This window comes from Oncorhynchus mykiss, chromosome 18, assembly GCF_057628025.1.
Source record: "Oncorhynchus mykiss isolate SJ-2025 chromosome 18, ASM5762802v1, whole genome shotgun sequence".
In the NCBI taxonomy this organism is placed as follows: domain Eukaryota; kingdom Metazoa; phylum Chordata; class Actinopteri; order Salmoniformes; family Salmonidae; genus Oncorhynchus; species Oncorhynchus mykiss.
In genome coordinates, this window is record NC_143039.1 from 31786628 (window position 1) to 31795980 (window position 9353).

At 41.4% G+C, this 9353-nt stretch overlaps 1 protein-coding gene across 2 annotated transcripts; it reads left to right on the forward strand.

Annotated features, from left to right (window-relative positions):
• The first annotated feature begins 4292 nt into the window (after positions 1–4292).
• Positions 4293–9292, forward strand: LOC110495879 (cytochrome P450 20A1). Of its 2 annotated transcripts, none has more exons than XM_021571383.3 (13): positions 4293–4512; positions 4863–4912; positions 5175–5341; positions 5783–5928; positions 6345–6512; positions 6614–6692; positions 6837–6949; positions 7103–7157; positions 7326–7446; positions 7737–7848; positions 7991–8055; positions 8160–8249; positions 8468–9292. In XM_021571383.3, the coding sequence occupies exons 1-13, from the start codon at positions 4441–4443 to the stop codon at positions 8616–8618; spliced, it is 1389 nt and encodes a 462-aa protein (XP_021427058.1). In that variant the 5' UTR covers positions 4293–4440; the 3' UTR covers positions 8619–9292. The 2 variants fall into 2 exon arrangements, with proteins under 2 accessions (XP_021427058.1, XP_090064295.1); XM_090208169.1 differs by having other exon boundaries at positions 4314–4512; positions 4891–4912.
• The last annotated feature ends 61 nt before the right edge of the window (positions 9293–9353 follow it).

Sequence of the window (9353 nt, forward strand, 5' to 3'; positions counted from 1 at the left end):
ATTGATAACGAAATTCTCATAACAATATGTTAGTTAGCCATGTTATGAATACAAAGCATCTGCTGTTGACATCACAATACGATTTAAAAACATTAGTTAGCTCCAAAAATGGTTTGTAACTTTGGCTGCATGCTGACAGTGCATTTAGCCATCCTGTGGCTAGCCACACTACAACCTTCATTTTTACCAGGTTCCCGTAAGCAATTGTAATGACAGTCCACCACAACATACCAGAGTCTCCTGATTAGCAAGGGATAGTCTGTGTTTAACTTAATTGTATATTAAAATCACAGTTTGAGGTCATTGTGAGGGAATTTTGAAAGTTGTTAGGCGAAATTGGTTTTCCTGGGAAAATGTTGTCCGAGGTTGCAATATTAACCAAGGAGGGCAGGGATTAGCGAAGGGTCTCCCTCCGTTTTTTATGTGACCACGTTTTCCAAAAACTCTTAAATATCTGCTCTGAATTAAGATTGAAAGATGTCTGCAGAAGAATGGGGTGTTAGCCACAGTATGACATGACCCCTTGAGTTTGTAAACATCTCTTTTGGCTATTGAACTACAGTAAATGAAGTGGATTTTCACCCATTAAAATAATAACGGAATGACATTACGCGTCCCTGATCTGAACAACACAGAAATTGCATAATTATGTGTGACATGATAGACAACCATATAACGCCACCCCTTGGTATACACAAACCACCTCTGGCTCAGAACTTGTTCTTTCTCAATTTATCCTTTTCCACCTAATCACTACATCTTAGAGAAAACTGAAATATGTCATGGCGTTTATTTGCATGAATGGCCTACAACATATGCTTGTGTAGGACCGGGTTTCGCAAATTCAGTAGTGTGTGGCCCTTCATGGGTGCACGTTTTGGTTTTTGCCCTAACACTACACAGCTGTTTCAAATAACGAACTCATCATCAAGCTTTGATCATTTGCATCAAAAACATGCACCCAGTGGACAGGTTTCTAATGTTTTAGAGCAGGGGTGTCAAACTCATTCCACTGGGGGCTGGGTGTCTGCGGGTTATTTCCTTTCAATTAAGACCTAGACAACCAGGTGTGGGGAGTTCCTTACTAATTAGTGACCTTAATTCATCAATCAAGTACAAGGGCGCAGCAAAAACCCAGAGACCCTCTGCTCTCCGTGGAATGATTTTGAGACTTGTTTTAGAGGCTACTGAGTCAGAGGAGGCTGGTGGGAGGATCATTTGGAAGACGGGTATCAAACATATTACATATATGGAAACCACGTTTGACTCCATTCCATCGATTCCATTCCAGCCATCACAAAGAGCCCATCCTCCTATAGCTCCTATCACCAGCCTCCTCTGCTACTGATGCCACAATAATCATACTTACACACACCAAGTACTAAGATAGATCTCAGTCTAAGGAGATGCACTTTGTAGTGTTAGAAATTATTTTTGAGTTTAGGACCTGTTATACAGGATGCAATTTAGTAAATATTGAATTTTTACACCATTGGGTTTCACAGGGTTCAGAGGGCTTTTAGCACTTTCAAAAATACACACATCCATTCAACAAACAATTCTGGCACATGGATTCCAGGTAAAATGGCTTCTCCCAATGGCTTACTTCCACTTTCCTTATAAAGGCTGGCAGAAACTGCCCAATACCTGAAACAGTGCCACTACTGGTAGATCTCCCATGGTCCCACATGTTACATGAATAAATATGCGATATCCTCCTTTGCATATTTGAGTATTATTCTACAGACAGGCACTTTTTGCTATTGAATGAGCCCCGCCCCCAAACAAGACCAAAGTTGGTTGGTCTGGACAATATCTGAACCAATCATAGACATCTATGTTTCAGAAGTTTGGACAGTAGAGTGCAGTAAAGTATAGTTCAGTACAATACAATAAAGTACATTATACTGTACTCTATTGTCATGTACTCAAACATGTGGTTTCCATATGTTTGATAACATTCCATTCATTACAATGAGCCTGTCCTCGTTGAGCTCCTCCCACCAGCCTCCTCTGCTGTAGAGGTGGGGAGAGAGAGAGAGATGGAGGGGTTGTCCAGACTGTTTTCACACTTACTTTGATCACCTGACAACAGAAAGAGAAAGAAAACAGTTATAAGCTGAACATAACAGTATGCCAGTGGAAGGAAGGACAGTAGCAGGTGCCCCAACTATGGTTTGTGACTCCTATGATTTCCCATTGTGTCCAAATCAATTGCAGTAACTCTGTTACTGATTTTTTGCGTAATTCTGTTAACGATTTACAGCCCAGGATTCTTTCTCCTAACTGCTCCTACATATGTAGGATTAATTTGAGCCAGTTTGCTACAGCAGGAAAATAATCCTGCAGATACAGGAAATGTGAATTATTATGTGGATCAGTGGCAACCTGTCATTCAAAATGGGCTTTCCTGTTTTGTATGTTATTTTGGCATATATCAGTTTGCAAACAATGTAATATCATTGAGTTAATAAAGCCGCATACAAATATGGTCTCTTTTTCGTTTTCTTGAGTAAGTGTTTCAGCCTAGCTCATTGCCTTCTGTGGTGATGGGGCAAGCCAACAGTAAATATGCAGCGCTGTGCAGTGATTGGCTCAGTGTTCTGTCACTCATGGGGATACTACGTCACCGCCAAGTCTAAGGGTAGAGCTCGAAAATTCAAGCCCCATGGGTGCTGCCATAGAGTTAACATTAGAAGTGCCCATCAAAGAAGGTCATTGGCCACAGATTAAATGGCGTAAAATCACGTTATATCTACAGTAGCTTTGATTGGACTGATCATGTCAACATCATACTTTCTAAATCTTAGCTAGCAGTCATCATCATGAATGAAGTTGACAATCTACTGGTAAATCCTTTTTAATCCTTGTCATATGAAGATAGAAAATGAAGAGAAATTATAGATAAAACATATCGGTGCTCACCGGCCATTGGACATAAACATTACACAACCAGTTGGAAACCGGAAATTAAACAATGAGTGGCTTAGAAGGAATGAGTGGCTAACTGCAAGCGTTGCAAAGCAATCATTAGCCTGCTATTCAGTGGAGTGGCTGTGTGGTCCCAAGTCTAAGATTAAGGGTCTATTTTCCTAGTTTAAAATGGTTAACATTCAACATTGCTGTCAATGAAGCACGATTTGTGCTCAAAACAACTTAACTCTGAACTGCAAAATCGGACTTTAGTGAGTTCAAGACAAATGGGAACTCGGGAAAAACAAGCTACGACTGGGAAAATACGTTTTGAACTTTCATCCAACTCGGAATTGTAAATCAGGAACTCTGGTCTCTTTCTAGAGCTACGACCTGAAGATCACCGACGGTATCACGATTCAACCTTTTTTTTCAGTTCCCAGTTGTCTTGAAAGCACCATAAATCCAGAGAATGCTTTGATGACAAAGTTTCAAGACAAAATTTGCCCACGAAGGACCTTCCTGTTCAAGTGAGCACAGCACAACAAGGTGAGTTAAAAAATGAATTGTATGCAAATGCATAAATAATGTAATATGCCAGGGAGATATGTATACTGTAGCTAAGAAAGTAATACTAAGTGTATGTTGTGTAGTAAGCTGTTAGTAGCCTACCCTAATTTGTTGTCTATTTTCACCTCTTAATTGCACTTACTGTTCTGACTTGGTGGTGCACATGCAGCCTATAACCTGTTTTTGAGAAATGTATTGTCTGCTTATATGCCTCCTTTATTTATCCTGCAGTTCTGACTTGAAGTACAGGGAGAACACTGTAAGAACGGCCCATGTTTTGAATTCTGTCGCTGTACATTTCCCAAAGTGCTGAACAAATAGTTTTGACTAAAACATTTTTTGCCCCACTGAGATGTATATGCTAAAATCGTTAATGAGGGGGGTTAGGGGTTGATTATTTTAGTTTTTTATTGTAAGGGAAAATCAAGTCGGAAATTTCAAAGTGGAAAAAGTACAAACTTCAGAAGCCTTTTAAAACCTAGAATACACTACAAGTGTTCTCTTGCAACAGGGTGATGAAATTAAGATACTCAAACTGTTCTCCTTTATCTGCTCTCGGATTTATGATCTACTGACACTTTTGTCATTGCCCAGAATATAAGTGTGTTGTTCGAATTTTTGGAAAATGGACCATTGCTTCCCCTCTTGCCTAGGTCTAAGTAGACCTGGCTAGGACCAATCACTAAATTATCTGGATAGGTGAAAATGAATTGATTTTACCAATTGTGCTATGCCAGATCAAGTAGTTTGTAACATTTTGTAGTTAGATTGTATCTGCTTCTGTACATTCTGATTTATCCATGCGCTCTGAGATGCATTGCTCTGGCCTCACTGACTGTGTGCAGGCTTTGCAGTAGAACACGGAGTTATGATGCTACCGTAGACGTGGTAGCGATACCGAATGTATAGTATCGTAGCTACCTGTCTAAACGTTTTTTTTTAGTAACACCAGCAAACATGCTGGACTTTGCGATATTTGCAGTGACTTTTGTCATCATTCTGGTCGGCGCAGTCCTCTATTTGTATCCAGTAAGTCAATGCCTGTGCTTATATTAGCCAATATTTGCAACATCGTATATCCACCCATGTCATTACTAGCTAACGTTACTTGTAAAGCTGCTAAATTTGTGCAGTTTTACAGTGACATGACAGTTAAAAAAAATCCCTGGACATTTTATGCATCTACCTTTAGCACCCAAATGTTTCAGCAGTTTAAGTGAATTGTGAAGTGGACAAATATTTTTTTCAAAGCTCAAGAGGTTTTTAGAGGTTACTGCCATAGAGTTAGAATATGTAAACTGCACAGAATTTCTTGTCATGTTTAATTTATGTCTCTCTTGAAACTGAAAGTAACATGCTTGATTCATTTTTTTATCGAGTCATCAAGAAGTGCTTCTGGTATACCAGGTCTCAACCCTACCGAAGAGAAGTGAGTAGACTATGACCAAATATGTTTTACAACTTTCTAAGTACTTTCTCTCTTTAGCACTCCACACTTGATCTCAGCCCATATTTATAAGCGTCACTGTAGGAGTACTGATCCAGGATCAGATCCTCCCTGTCTATTCATCTCCATATAAAAGGCTAAACTGATCCTGGATCAGCACTCATACACTGAGAAGTTTTCTGAATACGGGCCCTGGCCTGACCTAGGTTCCTATTGGTTTATTCGTCTCATTCTCTTAATCTAGGGATGGAAATCTGCAAGACATAGTGAACCGAGGCAGTCTGCATGAGTTCCTGGCTAGTCTACATGGACAGTTTGGTCCCGTGGCATCCTTCTGGTTTGGAGGACGCCCTGTGGTCAGCTTGGGTTCAGTGGACCAGCTACGGCAGCACATCAACCCCAACAGGACTAGTGAGTACTGGGGAGGGAGGGAAACTATTGGGAGGAAAGGGAAACAGGTGCTCTGTCCCTACTAACATCAAATCAACGTTTATTTGTCACGTGCGCCGAAAACAACAGTGAAATGCTTACTTAAGGCTCTAGCCAATAGTGCAAAAAAGGTATTAGGTGAACAACGGGTAAGTAAAGAAATAAAAACAACAGTAAAAAGACAGTGAAAAACAGTAGCGAGGCTATATACAGTAGCAAGACTATACAAGTAGCGAGGCTACATACAGACACCGGTTAGTCGGGCCACTTAAATTTCATGCTTAAAAGATTGCACCATTCTAAGTAGAATGTGGGTATAGATAGACATTGTAACAGATTCAGGTGATTTCCGTTATACATGTACAGTGTTGTTTTGAAATAAAGAAACAGTAACACTGTGACATCTTCTATCCTTACTTGTAGCGGACTCATTTGAGACAATGCTGAAGTCGTTGCTAGGTTACCAGTCAGGAACGGGTGGAGGGGCCACAGAGGCTGTAATGAGGAAGAAGTTGTATGAGAGTGCCGTCAACAACACCCTGGAGAAAAACTTTCCAATGCTGCTGAAGGTTTGCCTCTTACACAATGGCTCATTTGGCAGTTTTTAATATTTGGCTGTAGCATTCTGCAATACTTTCTTCTGTTTTTGTGTATCCATTAGTATTTGTTTACTCCAAAAGCTTGTTGTGCTCACTTCCCTGGAATGTTATAGTTCGGTAGCCTAGTGGTTAGAGCGTTGGGCCAGTAACCGGAAGGTTGCTGGATCGAATCACTGAGCTGATAAGGTAAAAATATGTTGTTCTGCCCCTGAGCAAGGCACTTAACCCACTGTTCCCCGGGCGCCGTGGACGTCGATTAAGGCAGCCCCCTTCGACTCTCTGATTCAGAGGGGTTGGGTTAAATGCAGTTGGACAACTGACTAAGTATCCCCCTTTCCCATTGACACACGCTCTCTATGTCTCCCTCCCCCTTTGTCCTGTTCTAGCTGGTGGAGGAGTTAGTGGGGAAGTGGCAGTCTTTCCCTAAGGACCAGCACACACCCCTCTGTGCCCATCTGCTAGGATTGGCCATGAAGGCTGTCACTCAACTCGCTCTGGGTGACCGTTTCCGGAATGATGCTGAAGTCATCGGCTTCCGAAAGAACCATGAGGCAGTGAGTGAGCAGTCACATTTAAAGTCACCGTTTCTGGTGAAAAGATGCCCATTACGACCGGTGTTTGCAGATTTTCACAGATTATTCCCTTTACTTGTCAGATCTGGTCGGAGATCGGAAAAGGCTATTTGGACGGTTCCATGGAGAAGAGCTCCATCAGAAAGGAGCACTATGAGAGCGGTGAGTGAGAACTAGTTCACTTCTATGGATCATATGTGTTACCTGTACATCTCAGCATACACTTCCTTATAGAATGTATCTGAAATAGAAAAGAGATGTGTATACATTTTCTGTCCTCGTGCTAAGTACGTTGTTTGTTTACAGCACTGGCAGAGATGGAAACAGTGCTGATGTCTGTGGCTAAAGACAGGAAAGGACAAAGGAGCCAGACAGCGTTTGTAGACACTCTTCTCCAGTCCAACCTCACAGAGAGACAGGTGATGCACATATTCTTTGATTATAAGGAGAACAGGCTCATTGAGGCAGAGCATAGAGCCTCCTGTTGCTGTTACTCACGTGTAGAGGAAAATAAAACTTCCTTCCTGGTTTTGTTTTAATGAACGCTTGTTTTCATTGTTTCTCTTTTGTAGGTGATGGAGGACAGCATGGTATTCACACTGGCAGGTTGTGTCATCACAGCTAATTGTGAGTACTAGTAATAAATAGATTATGCCTATCTACATCAGAACTTGCGGCTTTTATGGTGTAGCCAATCGTCAAGAGAATAAAATCATACATTTGGTTAGTATTCTGCCAGAAAATCTCTCTCACAAAGTGTTGATGTTTCTCTTTGTGGTTGTAATATTTTCCAAGTGTGCATCTGGGCAGTACACTTCCTGTCCACATCAGAGGAAGTTCAGGAGAAGCTGCATCAGGAGCTGGAGGATGTTCTGGGCTCTGAGCCTGTTTCTCTGGATAAGATCCCACAGCTCAGGTGACCTCTGACAGCCAAATAACATAAACAATGTGATGCAGTGTAACAGAGGTGTTTCAGATCCACTCTTGCATGACGTGTACCTTATATGAGACCTGAAGACTGGTGTAGCTTCCTGAGCTAATGCCTAAGCTAACAGGGGCTAATAGCCTTGTGGCCCACATGACACCTGGGTTCGAACCCTGGTCGGTCACAGCAGAAGGGGCAGGTATCCTCATAGTAGCATGTCTTCAAGGTATGTTTATAGATACATTTTATCATGCTTATCAAATGCATCTTCTATACTATAGGTATTTTCAGCAGGTTTTGAACGAGACTGTACGGACAGCCAAACTGACGCCCATCGCAGCCCGGCTCCAGGAAAATGAAGGGAAAGTCGATCAGCACATTATTCCTAAAGAGGTATCTTATTCTCTTCTAACCAACTTAGTCAATTTATTATCCACATCTCATTATCACAATCACCAAGTGCTTAGATTTAAAATGTTTTTTTTTTTTTTTTAAGTGAATACTTAAAACACTTTATTCCAATGTTTTTTTTTAGACACTGGTGATCTATGCCCTTGGGGTAGTCCTACAGGATGCAGACACCTGGAGCCGTCCCTACAAGTCTGTTCATATGTATTTTCTTTTGAACCTTTTGCCACCTAAAGAGGCATTTTTTGCTGGATTTTTTGGTACCAAGTTTGAATTCCTGCACTTTGTACATCCAGGTTTGACCCAGACCGATTCACAGAAGATTCAGCCAGGAAAAGCTTCTCTCTGCTTGGATTCTCAGGGAACCAGGCCTGTCCTGAGCTGAGGTAACGGGGATGGGAAAGGATAGTGGCGTGCACTTGAGATTAACCAAGGGGCTAGGGCATTTACTAGTTGTAATTGCACAGGAGCAACTTGTTATACAGTTTTACCATATTTCTTCTACAATATCAAATGAAAGGAAATGGAGGGAGTGTCACTACCAGGCAAAGAAGAATGTGGGCTTGTTACTAACTTTTTATACCACCATTTCGCCACATTTCAGGTTTGCGTACACAGTGGCCACTGTCGTCCTCAGCACTGTAGTGCGCCAACTGAAGCTGCATCAGGTGAAGGGACAGGTGGTAGAGGCCAGATCTGAGCTTGTGTCCACACCTAAAGATGACACATGGATCACTGTGAGCAGAAGAAGCTAACTAACAGTGGACATTTGTCTCAAACTCCATCTGTGGAAGAGGGACTGTGTTAATTGGGAAGGTACTTGTCAGTTAGCTTAGATTCTAGACCGAGTGGAACTGTTTAAAAAGCTGTAAACATGAGCTTAGTAGGGCTACTTGTCAGTCAGCTCTTGAACATGGTTTTGATTAGCTAAAGTCATTGCCAATGGTGACTCGGTTATTTGAGCTACCACCTGAAGTAGCTTTTTGTCCCCCCCATTTCAATATGAGGATCAGTAGCTATCTTTTAAAGCTACATGATAATTTATGTATTGTCTTAAACCTTGCCTTAAACCAAATGCTGCACAAGTGATGGCTATTTTATCTCCACTCTTGGACCCCCCACAACATTCCAGCTGAACTGCCTTCCAAAACACGTGGTCCCAACTCCCCCAGATGCATGACATTTTAGACAGTTCATTTTTTAATAAAGTTTACACTAATCGTGTGTTAGGATAGGAATATAATATTTTGCACATTTGTTGCAGCCCCTCTGTTGTGAGCATATCCTGCCACTGTCAAGACGTCTAGGCTGTTATTGTCAAAAAGTGCTCACTTTGTATCTGCAGTGTCTCTGATTCAATTCCCAGCCCTGTTTCCACTGTATCGCTACATTAGCTTTAATAGTTTAAAATAAAAAATAATATTCGTAACTTCTGGATTTATTAACAGCCTTTTTCCAGGTGGTATTGTTTCCTTTCAAAACAGATTCTT